Source organism: Topomyia yanbarensis, chromosome 3 (assembly GCF_030247195.1).
Source record: "Topomyia yanbarensis strain Yona2022 chromosome 3, ASM3024719v1, whole genome shotgun sequence".
Lineage (NCBI taxonomy): Eukaryota > Metazoa > Arthropoda > Insecta > Diptera > Culicidae > Topomyia > Topomyia yanbarensis.
This window is the reverse complement of record NC_080672.1, coordinates 361,096,094-361,113,587: the sequence shown is the minus strand read 5'-3', so window position 1 is coordinate 361,113,587 and position 17,494 is coordinate 361,096,094. Positions and strand designations below refer to the sequence as shown.

Here is a 17,494-nt window from a genome sequence, read left to right as displayed (position 1 = left end):
AAAGAAATTGTTGGTTTCGAAATGCATTACGATTACGTGCAAGTCTTTGCCTGTACCGCTTACACGGAAGAATCCCGTCCATTCCTACGTTAATGGGAGTTTTTTCCACTAGTATTGTGAAGTTTGGGGTTTGGTTTTGATGTTGCGTTATAGTTTTTTTTTGTTCATTTCTCGAATAAACATGGGCTGTTCGATCATTTGAGTATTACACCGAAAAGAGCACTCCTACATTGTTATGCAACTGAACAGCTTGCCAAGTGAGAGTAATTCCAAATAGCGTTCTAATTGGTATGTTTACGAACAAGTTTAATAAAGGAATTCGAGATAAATTTGAAATAAAAGCACGGAACTTCGTTTGTTTCGACTCATTTGTAAACTCATTGAATTTAGGCTTAACGGGTGACTCAGAAATAACTGGACTAAATTCAAACACCTTGTGAAGAAGAATACGTTTTTGAAAGTCAGGTATTCTTTCTTATTGAAGAAGTTGGACATTTGAAAGTAAAGAAGTTGGACATTTGCCCGAAAGGTCGAACGATTCATTTAGCCGAATGTCAATTAGCCAAACGGGCCGTTTGGTCGAATGATGTTTGACCGAACGCCGTTTAGATGAGTGCCGTTTGGCCCAAAAGCCACTGGGCCGACTGGTTTTGGTCCAAGAGTTAACTTGGCCGAAAGTAATAGTGCCATTTTCTAACCGTAATAGAAAAAATAACCGTTATAGAGAAATGCATCCATACGAGCTAGTTAGTAATGAATGCGATTTGTTAGTCTTAAATCGAATACTGTTAATTGTATTTACAATATTTGTTGTTATTGGTCTAAAGCTTCTGTGGATACTTCCCTTCTTTTCAACATGAGTTGTTCTTTTTACACATTTTACATATCTTTATATCTGAGCTCCATAAGGTCATCAGTTTTCAAAAAGGGAGTGAGAGAGAAAGAGAGGGAGGGGTGAAGTAATAATAGACGACATGTATTTATTTCGAGTTTAAAAGCATAATATTTTAAAGAAATGTTTATCCATTGTTATACAATTTATTAAAATATTCTGCATTTTTTGTCGGTAAACATTTTTTTGCTAGCTAGATGGTGAACTTTTTCATTTTTACCCTTTTATATACGAAAATTTACAAAGGTTTGAAATTTATTTGGTTTGATGCATTTCTAGGCTTAAAAATGAATCCAAAGAAATTTATAGAAGCTTTAAATATTTCTTTTCATAATGTTACAATATATAATTCGTTTTTAGTCTAGTGCATTTTTATTGTTAAAATAGCATTATCGATTTCGCTAATATCAGTTATTCGAATCGAAATTGTGCTTTTAACTTCTTTTCGATCGATACAGTTTTGGACACAACGCCTTTTGGCCAAATACCATTCGGCTAAATGGCATTCTGCCGAACGGTATTCGGCCAAATGGCTCTTTCGGTCAAATGACATTCAGCCAACTGACCTTTTCGCCGTGGTTGCTAGTGGCCAAACGACCATTTCGGCCAAATAGCATTCGGCAAAACGGCATACGGCTAAATGACACTCGGCCAAACGACATTCTGCCAAAAACGGCATTCCGCCAAAAACGGCATTCGGCTAAAAGCGGTATTCAGCTAAAAACGGCATTCAGTTAAAAATGGCATTCGGCTAAAAACGGCATTCGGCCAAAACGGTATTCAGCTAAAAGCGCATTCAGCTAAAAACGGCATTCGGCCGAAACCGGCATTCGGCCAAAAACAACATTCTGCTATAAACGGCTTTCGGCCAAAAACGGCATTCGGCCAAAAACGGTATTCGGCCAAAAACGGCATTCTGCTAAAAACGGCATTCTGCCAAAAACGGAACTCGGCCAAAAACGGCATTCGGCCATAAACGGAATTCACCTAAAAATGGCATTCTGTCACAAAAGGCATTCTGCCAAAAACGTCATTTTTGTTAAAACCGGCATTCTGCCAAAAACGGCATTCGGTCAAAAACGGTATTTGTCCAATCGGCATTCAGCCAATCGGCAGTCGGCTAAATGACCCTATTCGGCTAAATGATATTCAGCCAAATGACTCTTTCGGCGTAGCAGCTGGTGGCTTTTTCAACCAAATGGCATTCTGTTTAACGGCAAACGGACTCATTAATCCAAATGATTTTCCCTCAAACGGCATTCGACCAAATGGCTTTCGGCAAATTGGTCTGGAACCAATCGAGGGCATGATATGTTGGTTGTATCAGATCGTAATCAGGTGCATATGACCATGCCAACCATGTTTCCGAATCAGGTGGGTGTTTCTTAGTGTAGTTTCCAGCGAGGGTTGAATATTTTTGCATTGCTTTGATCAAGGGCTTAAGTTTACAGGCGATGTATACATGAATATTCTGGAAAATGTTGTTGACTCTGTATGGAAAAGGTTGCAATGTGCTGTCATTTTTTTCAACAAGACGGAGCACCTACTCGTAATGCTAAGGACACGGCCGATACACGTTGTGATCGGAGGTTGGGTTTACTGGTTTTTCAAATGGTGATAATACTCATTTTTTCCAATCGTCTGGAACAATGTTTATATCAAGAGTCTTATAAAATGAATTCAACAAGCGTCTTTTGGCAGAGTCTGTTAGATTCTTCAGCAAGTGGAATTAACTTCTTTCTTGCCCTGCACTTTTTTGTTGCATGATAAGAGTGCAAAATGGAGGCTCCACCATCGAAAAAGGTTTTTCGTTTGCGGTATCATACGGAGACGTGGCGCGGTAGATTTTCTCTGTCGGGATGGAATCTTTCTTTGGGGAATCGAATAACCAACGGTTTGAATATTCCACGCTCTCGTTACGTTACTGTTTCGGTTTCGCATACGTCGGGCTGTGCCCCAAAGGGAACTCATCGATGTTTCTCTTGTTAACCCGTTGACGAATCGGCGACAGTACCCTCTGTTCTTTGTTTTTTTTTTAACTCTGTGTTCTAGTTTCTAACGTCGCGTTCTGTCAACAGCTAGTGGGTCTCTCGACGTCGCTGAATTTTGAGATGATGATGATGGTCCCAACTGATACCTCCACAAAGGAGAGAGCTGAACGATTTATCTAGAAGATAATTGTTCGGTGTTAAGTCAGACCGGACTAAGTTGCAAAGCTTCAAAAAATGAAATAATGACAATACTGGATAAAGAATTTCTTCAGCTACATTCAACTTTTGCCAGATTTGAATAATTAACAATAATTTCCAATTATAACGTAGAGGATGCTGCAATTCAAACTTTAAACCCGTTTTTCTCGAAATCAATATTTTGTCACTTAGTCCGGTCTGACCTAACACCGACTAATTAATACCTGGAATCATGATAAAACCAGTTAACAAAAAACGGATTTAATTTGCAGATAGATGCGAAATGTATCTGGTTTCCTTCAAAAGAGCGTAATCAGATACATTTTAAATATTCCGCCAACAACCAGGGTCCATAAAAAAATTCAGTCCGGGAAGATACTTGATAGAAACGGGAATTGAACCCAATAGCTTCCATTTCCGATAATACCCTGTAAGACTCTTCTCGCCTAACCTAGACATCGATGCTACCACCTGCTAAAATAAGAAGAGATGAGTCTAGTGGCAGTTCTGAGTCCAGTAGAGTTATAATATACACATCAGGCTCCTTTATTGAAAGTGGCCTATCACTAACACGAGACAATCAAGGGATATTCCTATCAGAGAACCTGAATTGATCAGGAATTGAACTGGATATCTTGTTATATCAGAAGGAGACATCAAGCCCCATACTCAACGAAATAACTCCGTTATCACCACTCCCGCAGCAATAATCGAAATTAACCAGATTTTCAACTTCAAAGCGAACTCGAGTCGTAACCGATTCCTACGGGTACGGGCTCGAGTTGGGTATAGGGTAAAAATATCCCTACTCGCCCATGTCTAGCCATGAGGAAAAATTCATCAGTTTGCGTTTTGATGCCGTAGCAGCTGCAGTATGATTGCAGAAGCCCGTCAAACGCAGATCACTCGTTTTGTTAGCTAGAGCTGTCAATATAGGGCATCAATCAAATATGCGAAATTATAAATAGAGGTAGAGATTACTGGGTAGGGAAAGTTATGAAAATTAGAGCCATTGTACTCCAGTGAGAGCAAGGATGTGAAGTAAACAGATCGGAAAACTAGAAGTAGCAGGGTCATTAGAGCAGGCTTAATATCGTACGGGCTTAATCTTTGTCTTCTGCTAATGAGGGTCGAGCTTGGACAGCATAACTACGAATAACCCGAGTTCACTAGCATGTGTCCTGGTATAGATAGACGTGTCCATCTTTACCGTGACAACCGACTGGACATTAGCATTAGCAGAAGACAAAGATTAAGTCCGTACGATATTAAGCCTGTTCTAATGACCCTGCCACTTCTAGTTTTCCGATCTGTATACTTCACATCCTTGCTCTCACTTGAGTACTATGGCTCTAATTTTCATAACTTTCCCTACCCAGTAATCTCCAGCTAATTGAATGTCGTTAAAATGTAAAAAAAGAAAATGTGACTAACATAGTCGAAATAAAAAAAGAAAAAAATATGAATAGAGGTGTCGCTTGTTCGTTTGAATCATTCGTCGCTCCCATGCCAAACGCGGTATATCATGACTATGGCATTCGGGCGGTACAACCGGTTAAACACCGGTAATCGTGTATGGATATGCACCCGCTTCTTTGCAGTGTGCGAAGTTTAGCGTGCGCTCTTTTCCCTGTTGTGCGATTTGAAACGAACGAGTATACACAAGCTATTGTATAGTTAGAGTCGCCTACGCACGATGATTTGCAATGTGGGCGGGTTGGGTCGATTTGGATTAAGTTTAACATATTCAACATGCGACGTGTGTGCTGCTTGTAAGTTTGCGTTGCAAAAAAATAATATGTTTGTACGTTTGTGTAAACTTAGGACTAGGAATTTTCATATAAAAATATTTTTTTACCATTTGTAGGTACCGAGGATAACGAGCCTAATGGCACACACGTCTCATATTTCGGATATACGTGATGCGTTTTCATCACTGAGGCATCCGACAACATGCTTCTGTTGGTATCTCTAAAGTACGGGCGGACTCAAGTGGGATTGTGCTTACTTAAAAGCGGGAGTTAGATTTTGGGGGGTGCAGAGATTTTGGTGGGGGGAGATTTCGGTGGGTGAGAAGATTGAGTTATGGTAGAGCAAGGAGTAAGAAAACGTATTTCCATTTTAAATTTTTCATTGTAAATAATTGCACTATTAAAGTAGGTACAGAGCATGCACATATTGTCTCGGAGAAATGTTCACAATTTTAAAGTACTCGCATATTCCAGAACACTGAATGGGATGACATTTTTTCGAATTTGATAAATGATCGTTGAGATTGTAATTTACCAAATTTGAAAAACAATCATACTAAAAGACTTACTTGGATACTCCGATGAGAATTTACGGCACAAGTTAGAAGAGATAAAGTTAAGTATATTCTACTTCATTGCGCTTATGTCTCTGACATTACCCTTCCATCTATTTGCATTTTGTTTGCATAGCGATTAGGGTGGTTCTTATTTTACCAAGATCAAAAAACTAACTTTATAATCATTTTGAATTAAGTCATATTACTATCAGAGAACTTGGAGAAAGTGCTTTTTTCAAAGTTTTAGGGCACGTGTCCAATTGAAAATAGACAGAAAAAATTTCCGAAACTGTGACAATTTATCTTTTATTGGGCACACTGAGACAAGATATTCATGGATTAGGGTACGTGGGTCGCCTGTATCTAGTCAGAAGATAATAATGTCTGTATTTATTTTCTAATGCTTCGAAATTATGTAGTTATCGTGGATGTTCCCGTCTGTCACGGCACGATAAGTTTGACGCGCTCTTCTCACACAAACCATCAGGCGGTGCCTTAACGAGTATTGCAAATACCGCTATTCAAAGGTCTGGAATTTATTGTTAGAAGGAGATTCTTTGTCCCTGTGGAGTGCGCATGAGAACTTCTGTTTATGGATCCAACCGTTTTTGGCCCTTCATTCAGCGATACATTGAAAGGCGTTTGCTAGCAACATTTGGCTTTGCTGTTAAAAGCAACTCCAGCCACTGGCGTAGCCCTTGCACTGAAGGTGGGTTCACTAAATCACATCACACTGAGAAAAGATATGTCCTCAAGCAGGAATCGAATCTGCCATCTTCCAGTCTCTGATTGGGTGCGTTATCCACTCCGCCATCTAGGAACTGTGATGATGTCATCACAGATTCCCAACAGTATCATGATGCACGCCACAGTCGTACTACCTACTAATGAACCCATTCATCTGTCACACTTTGCATTTTCTGTGCGTGAACTGGTTCACAACATTCTAAACATTATTCATAATACCGAAGATTGACTCATGTTTTATTCATACATTAAAATATATTAGCCCACAAAATCAAAACAAATCTGGATATTTTCACGTAAACTATTTCATGAAACTCGAAATTTTATTAATTCAACCCCCCTGTACTCCATGACTCCTAATATATTCGTCTCGATTCAATATCCATGCTCGTGAAATAGTTCACAAAATCGTCAAATATTATTAATGTTTAAGTGAACTGGTCCTTTTTTTCTAAAGGTTGATTTGACACGGCTCAACGCGTTAGTACAACTGAGCCAAGAATCTTTTAAGTCTTTACAATAAGCAAAAATAAAAAAGAACTAAGAATGTCTGTCTGTCAGATCTTGTTGACGTAGTTTGCTGCTGCGTATTGAGATCCTTTTCCTTGGCGGTGAAGCCGCTTGGGGGTCATTCAGTCTACCTTCTCTCGCGCTATCGTTCCCATCCATGTCATCATCGGTACTTCTTTCCTGCTGTTTACGATCAGAGGTTCTTATTTGTTTCTTGTTCTTACGGGTAGTGAACTGGTTCATGATTCCTAATACATTAGTCACGACTTGCTATTCATGTTCGTGAAATAGCTTTCATGATTCCTTGTACATGATCTTGCGCGCTTGTGATATTTAGAAGATGATATCATAAACATGAGTCACATCATTCCACGTATCAAATTCGAAAGTAAGCTCGTAAGTAAAATGTCACGATAACGTGCATATTAATTACGCAAATCGTGACTAAAATCCCGAAATCATAAACATCAATCAATCAAACTATTTGTGATAAAAAAAACATCAAAATTGTGACTAAGATTCTGAAATCCTGCATATAAATAACTCTACTCATGACACGATAAAGTGCATAGAAATTACGAAAATTGTGATTAAAATCTAGAAATCATGAACATACATCACGTTACTCTGACAGAAAGATCTGCCAGAAAACTCAGAACGGTGACGTGAAAAGAAATTACGAAAACCGCAAATAAACTTCTGAAATCATGAACCACCGTTTAACTGTACGACTGTGTATTGAACTATACAAACTATGAACCAGAATCATAACAAAAATTTAAAATGTCCAGGGAACAGTCACAGTAACTCAAACAAACATCTGAATGTTACGTCATGTATATATTCGGGGTGAATTGTTTTTTTAGAAACACAAATAGTTTCATGTACACGGGGTTTATTTTTTATAATTTCAGAAACTTGATCACGATTTTCGGAAATCATTCAGTTTACGAAATCGTGTTTTTTTCATGAATTTATGAACGATTTTTTTCGTGCTGAGGATACGGAATGTAGTCGACACAAACCCCAAGTCATTGGTTCAGAATCTACAACGCATTAAACGACTACTATTCATCGCATTCCACAGATCAAATCTACCAGATAAACTTAGCCATTATTCACTGAGAAAAAACCTCAGTTTTATGCACGATTAACTGAAACTATGGTCTCCAGCTGTATTTCACTTCCAGCCAGCCGTAAGCAGTTCCATCCCGATTCAATTGGCGTTCGGATGCCGCCGGGGTGATGGGGGACGGCGAACAGAGCAACCTATGTATCTCGCACACATAATTCTCCTCATCGGGAGAATAAATCGCTAATTTAAGCTAAATTATGTATATCGCCCGGCAATTTACGACACTAAGATTTTTCCCTCGGCGCGAAATGTTGTATCGACGGCTGGGTTGAGGTATGTATATAGGTATGACCCGCGAACCCGCAAAGCGAAAGCTTTTGTGTCTCCCGTGGAAATCGCAAGCGGAATTGAACTTTTGTTCCGGTTTTACGATCCACTTCAATTACACTCTGGTAGCACTTTTCGGGTGGCGCGCTTTTTTTATGACCACACGCACCCCTGTACCGCTTCGGCTGGGGAACAAAGGCAAAAGAACACGAGAAAGCGCTCATCGTCGTGGTCGTCGTCGTGGTAGTCATCATCCTAGAATAAGGGAATAATCGTTCCTAGCGGCAATTCATCTATGTAGCTAAAGAATAGTTCTTGAACTTAGGCCGCAGTTGCACCATTCGGGGTTTCTAGCGGATTTACGACCGAACGCGGCATAAATCATCACCAATAAATTTGTATAATTTCTTACATGCTGAGCAGTAATCTGTTATAAGCGAGCCGGCCACCAGCCGAAATTATGTGTAGGTACCCAAAGGTATTGGCGCGTGGAGGAAAGGCCGAATAAAGTGTATAGTCTTGCAACACATTTCACTCAGATGGTGTGAAAACAGGAAGGTCAGGGGTGTACGAAATATGATTTTGGATAATCAGATAACCGGGCGTTACTGTAGTATAATTCGAAATTGGCCCAAATTAATTCAGGTTAGCGAATTACAAAGGAACAGTAGGCAACGCGTCAACTGTTCCGCTGTAATTTACTTGGCACTGTTCTCGGCGTATTTATGTCGTTTTCGTGGTTGGATTAGTACCGGACATTAGTGTAATAGGAGAAAGTTACAAGTTACCAGTTCTTGTGAGTGTTTAATCGGTGTAGTGTCCTTAACATTCAATACAAAATATACGCATAGGCAGTTTGGTTCGATATAAACCAAACAAAATAAGCCGATTGAACTTCAGTTGACAATTCTCGGCGGTTTATCTACTTGCGAGAAGTGCAGTTAAGGTAATATAAAACCTAATTGAATACTTTATGCTGACCTTACAAATGAACTCGATGTTCATTTTTGACAGTTCGGATGTACTGTTACATGGACTTAGATTTTTTTTGCGATTTGCTTGTCCGCAAAATTTTTTCAAGTCCATGTAAACAGTACTAGTAAACTTTAAGAAAAGTAAGGTTAACTGTGCTTGTAAAGAACCTAATAATTAATCTGCTTGTCAACATTTTTGTCCATAATTCATTTCTGAGTGTCAAATTGTTAAACGATAATGTACGAAGGATTCATATGGAAGATATCAAACTTGGTAATTATTCAATGTACACCTCAAGCAAATTTCTATAACTGGTTTTCAAACAAATGGCATTCCGCATCTCGATTCGAGTGACTCGATTCGAAACGTTTTGAAGTTGTTTCGACTAAATTGCGGCATTACGTATCGCATTCGACCAAGCGTTCGAGCTTGTTAGATTGCGGTACTAGATTTCGACTGCCTGTTCGAGCGCAAACTGTCAAATAAGAACACTGAGAAAAAATATTTTTAATACTGCTACGAATAAGTTTCATAAAACCAGCTTTGGTAAAATATAGGAATTGTTTTAATTTATTTAGTTTCTAGTTGCTTGTTATCGAAATATATATGGATAAGTTTCGCAAATATAACAGTTTTTTTCTAGTACACAATAGGGGTGAGCACTTTGAAATAAAATCGAAGTTGTCAAACATCGATCCAAAAAGATCCGATGGAATATGGAACGTGCCAATCAACATCAGATTTACAAAAAAAAATTTAGTTCATTCCAATTTTTTTCTTGCATTCTTTGGCTAAAATTATTTGACAGGTATTTTTGTTATGGCTGAATATAATATTTACTTCAAGGTATGAGCTTTCACCTTTTGAAGTTAGAAAAATTGAACATTTTTCATTCGCTGATATCTCGAAAAGTGTTTGCTGCATGGAAAACATATTAAATAAAAACAGTTGCATTTTCGCATGAGCTTACCGGAAAAATTGAGAATTTTTTTTTAAAAGTTGGCTCAATTTTTTTGCTTATTTTTTCTTCAAATAATAAAAATCATATTATATTGTGTAAAAATTTTGCAGTGGATCTCAAAATGCTTTGTGAGATATTACAATTATAACATTAAAAAGGGCAATTTTACATTAAACGCCAGCTTTAATTGAAATATCTCGTAAAGTAATAATGTTCTCATTATAGTTATTAATATTTTCATAGAATAAAAAGCTTATTAGTCCAAGCTTGTTTTTTCAATATGTTTCTTCAGATGTGCTCATTCGAAAACGCACTTTTTATTACAGTAGGATTCCGATTTTGGCAACAATTTAATTTTTGTTTTCAGTTGCCAAAACCGGAACCGTGCCAAAAATGGAGCCTTATTTTTGAGTTTTGGATTTTCAATTTACGCCGTCAAAAATGTTTCAAGGATTTTTAGTCATGTGTGAAATGGAATTAAATGAAAGAAAAAAGTAAGAAAATGCACTTTTATTCCTGTTTTTATCAAATTCAGCTGTCACACAGTGATCACTTTCCATACAAAAGTCGGATAAAACCTTAAAAGGGGTTTGAATTTGATGAAAACTTCACATTGGGGTAGTTTTACGTCGCTGAATTCATATTTGGTGTTATTTTTTTATTTTTTTCCCTCGCAATTTTGCGCACTGGTTTGAAAATTCAACATTTACGAATATAAAGTGCACCAAATCTGAAAATTCATTAAAAAAATTGGTTTGATGTATTTTTAGCAGAATACACATTTTATAAATTGTTGATAATGCTAAGAGACATTTATAAATTATATTGCGAACCCTAGGTAATCAAACATTACCATACATCTCCCTCAAACATATCATGAAAAATCTGATCACCTTTATTCATACCTCGGGGTAGAAAGGAGTAAAAGAAGACATTTATTTTCGAAAAGTATACTAATTTTCAAGAATCATGAACTACAAGCGATCTTTCCGAACTGATTCTAAAAAAGTACAGCCGCTCTGAATAAATAATTTTAATTTAATGCACGATTTATTATTTGTTCTTCAGAAAGATTGACTGAGAAGAAAGCCTTGTATCGACTAAATTGAATGGCAAATATAAGTCCACCGAATAACCTTGCTAATGAAATCAGTTCGACCATAATCGAAATCTTATCTAAAACGATATATTCATTTGAATAACATAGGTTTGAACACAATTTTTTCCAGAATTGATCATCTATTTTACCTTTGAAGGTCTGTAAAAAATCTATCTTTTGTCCTGTCTTCAAGACTTAATATTTTGAGAAGACTCTATTCAACCTGTTCACAAACAGAGGAAAATATTATGAAAAATCCAAAATAAAATTTTGAGGTTTTGTACGACACTGTACGTCGTCCAGTTGAATTCTTACAATCTTCGCGCACTTCTCGAGTACATTACGGAGGTGTAACATATAATTTAATTCTAATCTCTTTTCTTCGGTACACTGGACGTCAAAACTCAAATAATTCACTGAATGGTAGTGTTGATTTCGCTACTGGAGCTGTTATCCTTCTTTCTAAAAATTAATGAACAATTTTTCAAGAGCCACCCCACCCCAAATCTTTGAAAAAATCATAGAAAATAACCTATTATAGATACAAGGATATTCAGCAAACTTGCTTCTATTTATTTGTGTTATTATATTGTTGGGCATTGTGCAGGTAAACTTCACACATCTAAACAGTCGATACTTTGAACACCCCAACCACAAGGACCATCCTAGTTACATTCATTTCAAAAAATCGCCAAAAGAACTAACAAATTTCCCAAAGACATCATGAAGCTAAAATAAACTATTTGGGAGCTATCAGTTTTGTATTCCTAAATACGGGCTTTCAACATGTACTGAAAATATAGTGCCAAGCTTTGCAGTGACGTCGTAATAATCGAAAGAGAAAGAGGCTCGCAGTCTTACTAAGGTTCTATTGAAAATTTTCTTCAGAACTAGTCCTATTATGCAGTGTAGCGCTTTTCTCTATACTTGACTCTTAAAGTGCACAGACTCTGGGTCTTACTATAAATATTGATTCCATCAGACACTAGGTTCAACTGTTACCAGTTATATTTTACATAAATAATACATTTCTATACTTATTGTAATCATTAAATATGACACGTAAAAATGTGTAAAATATAGTTAACCCTTGAATGCATAACGTTGTTTTAAAACAACATTGCGAAAAACATCTCAAAATTATCACAGTAATGTATTGAAACTATGAGACAATTTTAACAATATTTGAAAAAAAAATTATTTGTGCCTTTGAGGGTTAATATGACTCCCATGTTTGGAAATAAAGCTACTGCACATTTTTCAAAGACTTATTATGTAAAACAAGAATGTTGCCAAAAACGGAACCCATTTGTTGCCAAAATCGGAGTGTGTCAAAATGGGAGCATGCCAAAAACGGAATCTTACTGTATTAATAAATTTTTCCGTACAACTAAGGGTTTTCGAGTTATCAGTGGTTGAAAAATGGTCCAATTCATAAAATTCAAATACTCATAACTTGAAAAAATCTATCATATTCAGCCAAAACAAAAAAATAGATGTAAATTATTTAGTGCTAAGAATGCAAGACATTTTTTGGTAGGAATTAAAATTGTGGTTGTAACTTTGACGTGGAATAACCCGTACATTAAATATGTGAAACTACTCAACTTTTCGTTCATCAAGATGCCAATTTTTCAGTTCGTGAATTAGACGAAACGAACTATTTACAATACACGAAAATGCTTCGTTGCAGAAAACGAGCAATGATTTTGTTCATCGTATGATAATTTTGATTCCACCTAAAAAAAAATTTCAGTGTAAACAAAATTGCAGTTTGTTTTGATTTGTTTTTTTTTTTAGTTTCCGATGAGTGTCAAATTCACAGAATAAAAATAGTTATAGTGGTAAATAAATTGACCCAAACATGTTCATAATTTGTTCAGGTCACTCACCCTCACCACCTCTTTTCAATGCTTGGGCATTATTTTAGTTTGATATAGCTGAATTCTTGAACTTCTTTCCACAAAATTTTAAGATATCTCGCTGTTTAAGTTGTCAGTTGGCTGGTAGTGTCTCTTATTTGGACGTCAGTCGCATGATGGAATGTATTGTCTGCAGAATGAGTTATTCACAATTATTCTTAAATTAAATAACATATTTAATATCTAAAAAATTGTTTAAAACAACACAACTTCGAAACCGCTTTTATCAAATCTCCTGGAAAATAATCATAGCGAGGAAACTGCAATTTTAAATAAAAATGGCTAATTTTGCATTAAAATTTTGGTTTTCAGGGTTTTTTCAAGAAACTGATAGCTTCCAAAAGCAAAGCAAAATTTCAGCAAATGATGACTCAAAAATTTAAAAACTAGTTCGTTAAAATAACTATTTTTAGTTGAAATAGTCAGAACAAAAATTCGTTTTTGTGTTTGCGGGGTTTTCTGTGTACAGTGGGATTCCGTTTGTGGCAACAATATTTTTTATTCAGATGCCAAAACTGGAACCGTGCCAAAAATGGAACCTTACTTTAAAAGGATTTATTTTGAATTTGTGACATCATGAATGTTACAAGAACATTAATTATATAAGAATATGTGAAATGAAATGAAATGATAGAAAAAAATCTACAAATTTAACTTTATTCGCTATGCCCGCCCCCACAAAATATAGTAAATATGACTCCTATGTTTGGAAATAAAGTCAAAAGTGATATCCATTATTACACCAAAATGATTATTGAGCATTTTTCAAAAGATTTACTATGAACAAAAATAATGTTGCCAAAAACGGAACCCATTTGTTGCCAAAAACGGAACTTTTTTGTTGCCAAAAATGGAGCATGCCAAAAACGGAATCTTACTGTACTTGTTAGTTAAAGAACTTCAGATAGAGAGAACACAATCAAAATGAAGTGTTCCCAGAAATTGTAGATGGCATAATTTTTAATCGGTTGATGCGTTCAAATTTGTTAGTGATTCAATTTGATTCAAAGTTCTTTGCTATATAAGATAATATTCTGTATTTTCATGCATTTAATACAAATGATGATATAACACTTAATTCTGTTGGTGTATAAAACGTACATTATGGCATTGAATTCAAGGCTATATTGTGATATTGAAAACAATTAAGGTATAGCCGGGAACAAATTCATCAATTAGAATATAAAATTATTTAAATCACCAATTTGAAATCGAGAATAATTGTGATTCTATACATCTATCAAATAGCGATTATACAACTCAAGGTGCCTTCACTTTGCTCCATCGATTTGTTTTAACACTTTTTTTATTATTACTTAGTGTATGATAATTTTTTATCCATGTTTAGTATTACTTTTTCCAAAAAAGTATGCTCCTGATGGTGAAAATAGATATAACATAAAGTAGCTCAAAGTACGTGAGAGCTTTTTACATCTTTTGGTAATTTTATATCCTCTAAGTATTCTAATTGTTAACCAATTTAAAGAATGACATGAAATAAAAACACAAATCATAATCTCGAACGACAGTCGCCAGCAATAAAACTATCGAGCAAATACGTTCGACTCGAGTCGCTTTCGAGTTCGATTGTTTTGGGAACCAATGCCAACCAGAGATGCCAGGTTTGCAGACAAGTCTGCAAATTCGCAGACTTTTAATATAAGCTGCAGATTTTTTCGATGACGCAGATATTTGCAGATTTTAGTTTGGTTGCAGATATTTGCAGATTTTTTTGTTTTGTTGCAGATATTTGCAGATTTTTGAATATAAAGGCTTTTGGTTACACTAGCTTTCCTGACATTTTTTGTTCTTCCCAGGCATTTAAAATTATTGTTGCAGACATTTGAAAAAAGTACCTGGCATCTCTGATGCCAACACTTCTCGGTAATCTAGTACTTCTTCGAGCGAACTCGAACGAAAATTTACTTTCGAGCTTGGTTCGAAACACATAATGCGAAACAAGGTCGAGTCGATAGAATTTTGATCGAATCGAAACGCGTAGTGCCACCCCTGGACTGTAGTAGCCGTACGACTCATTGTCATTCTATAACGAAAACAATGAAAACTGACCAAAGACTATGTTCGACCAGTCACGATTCTTCGATTTGTTAAAACCGCTGGAAACAAACGCGTTTATTTCTTTTCTTCGTAAACCCGGTAAACACCTCGCCCGAGTCATAAATAATATTTCAACTTCGCTGGAAATGAGAAAATTCAAATGGACAGAGCACGAATGGTGGGGTGGTAATATGGGGTGAGAGGGGGCGTCACCGGATCGGGAACAACCGTATCGTAATCCCGGTCGTAAAATTAGAATTAAGTCGTAAAAGCACACAATCAATCCTCGTTTATCTGTGAATAATTGAAGGGGATTTTCATTGCCTGCTAACGAAGTTAAGCGGCAACTGCTGTTTTCAACAGTAAAGCTGATGTTTTTTTTTCCTGTACATATTTTCAACGCCTGATGCTCATCGCTCAGAAAATAGCTCCGACAAATTAGCTCTTCCCGACGTTCCGCCCTGTGGAAAGACGGCCCACAGAAATGTGCGCGGGATAATAATTTAATACAATTTACTCCTATTTTTCACTGAACTAGATAGACATTTCAAGATTTTCGACGGCCCACCCTCTATAAATTCCCATCGTTTTCTTTGCTCTCTTCCAGATGGTGAACCGATCAAGCTTCCGGAAAATTTAGAAAGTTTACCACGGGCTGACCATTTCCCGAACCAGCGACATCGGTGGAATACTAATGAGGTGAGTAAATGCCAAGAATTTTTTCGTTGTTTTTCTCGCCGAAGATTGGAAAGCAAAATTTGTGTGTGTGTGCGAGTCCGGCTAAAGATTGAAAGATTGAAGGGTTGAGAACTCCCTCTCTCTTTGCTCTGTACAAGCTATCGTCGCAGGCGGAATTGAACTGAAAGCTGCGGTTGACTGGACTGGAACAATCTGGCTGGCGGCGGAGTTTTTTCCCTGCCTGTGTAGTAAGCAAGGAAGAGAAGAAAAAAAAGCTACAGGAAACGGAAAGATCAAGAGTCAAGAGTTTAATATTGGGTGGAATTGTTTTATATTTTATTGGATTACAGTCTTCTGGCTGACTGGAACCTTGTTATTCGTGTTTGGAGTGGGTGTGTATGTGTGTGTTTGTGCGGTTTCCGGTTTCCTCACGTTACTTGAACAATTTGTCTGTGTAGTACAAAATTGTACGTTCTGTGTTAGGTTTTGCCGAACGCACGTCCTTCTTGAACTAGACTGGCCAAGTTCATTCCACGTATAAGGTTAACTGGTTATTTTTTGCCTTCTCGTTATCGGCACTTGGGTGTAATAATTCTGTACGGCATCAAGAGGAAGGGTATCCACTGTACATTCAAGAGTTTAACAGAATCTCCAAGTTTGACGTAAATTCCAATTCTTAGTAGAGATCACATAAACTAGAATAACAAAAGCCGTGATTTTAATTGGTTTACAGGATTTGTCTTCGAGTTTATTACACGGTGCTATAGTGATTTTGTACAGTTCTAATGTCCTAGTATAGGTTGTAGATCTCATCCAATGAGAGAAACAATAATATATGAAAAATGCTGTTTACCCTCAAAATCTTGATTTCAGCAAAGAAAATTCAAATTTTCGGGTGTTTCCAAAAAATTTGCTACGCGATCATTTTTCAGTTGATTTTAAATTTGTGTAGTGTTCTGGAAAGAAGAAGAAATGACCATTTTCATGTTTTTCATGACAAAAGTTTTCATCGAACTAGTTTTTTACATGAACGAGTTTGTCGTTGTTTTGAATGATTTTGAACCCCCAATATTTCGAGGACTGGTCACTTCGAAAATCACGCATTTATTATTCTACATTCTGTTTTATGTAGAATTTATCTTATTTTTACCATTTTGCAATCGTATACGAAAATTTGTTTGATGGGCTCTAGCAGACGAACCAAGTCAAATTTGAGTACATCTTTTCTTTATTTTTCTTATCTTTAAAATTAAATATGCGCTTAAATAAAAAGATGTTCTTTTTGATAAATTTTGCACCGGAAAAGGAAAAGAAATTTATACTAAATAATCAAAAAGGGATATGAAGCTGCCTTGCCACTAAAAAGAATATTGTACGACTTTGGTTAATTAAAAGAAAAAAAATATGTCCCAGTAACGTTTTTAAATAATAAATTACTTTTTATTGTATATTTGCTACAAAGTTTTATATATCAAAGAGAGCTTTTCATTTCCCAATTCGAAATTTAGTTTAAATCAAGTAAGAATAACTTAGGCCAAAATAGGAATTCATTTCTATTGCAAAAAATCGATAAGAAATATGTGGTCCGAATTGGAACAGGGTTGGGGTAATTTGGACCATTCATGTACATTCGCACAGTTTATACACAATACGGTAAAAGATCGGAAAAAGTTGCTTCAGAAAAAAATGAGCGCAATTGATCGGTAGGGTGGGGCAAAAATTAGAATCCAGCTCCGAGCAACTCGATCCCTGA

At 36.4% G+C, this 17,494-nt stretch overlaps 1 protein-coding gene across 13 annotated transcripts in view; it reads left to right on the top strand.

The window, feature by feature from the left end:
• LOC131691455 (calmodulin-binding transcription activator 1) overlaps positions 1-17,494 on the top strand; it is a 595,917-nt gene that overhangs the window by 436,191 nt on the left and 142,232 nt on the right. For all 13 annotated transcript variants that reach the window (XM_058977868.1, XM_058977867.1, XM_058977863.1 and 10 more), the window contains one exon: positions 15,671-15,762. In XM_058977868.1, coding sequence (XP_058833851.1) covers positions 15,671-15,762 — 92 coding nt within the window. The remainder of the gene's footprint in view (positions 1-15,670; positions 15,763-17,494) is intronic.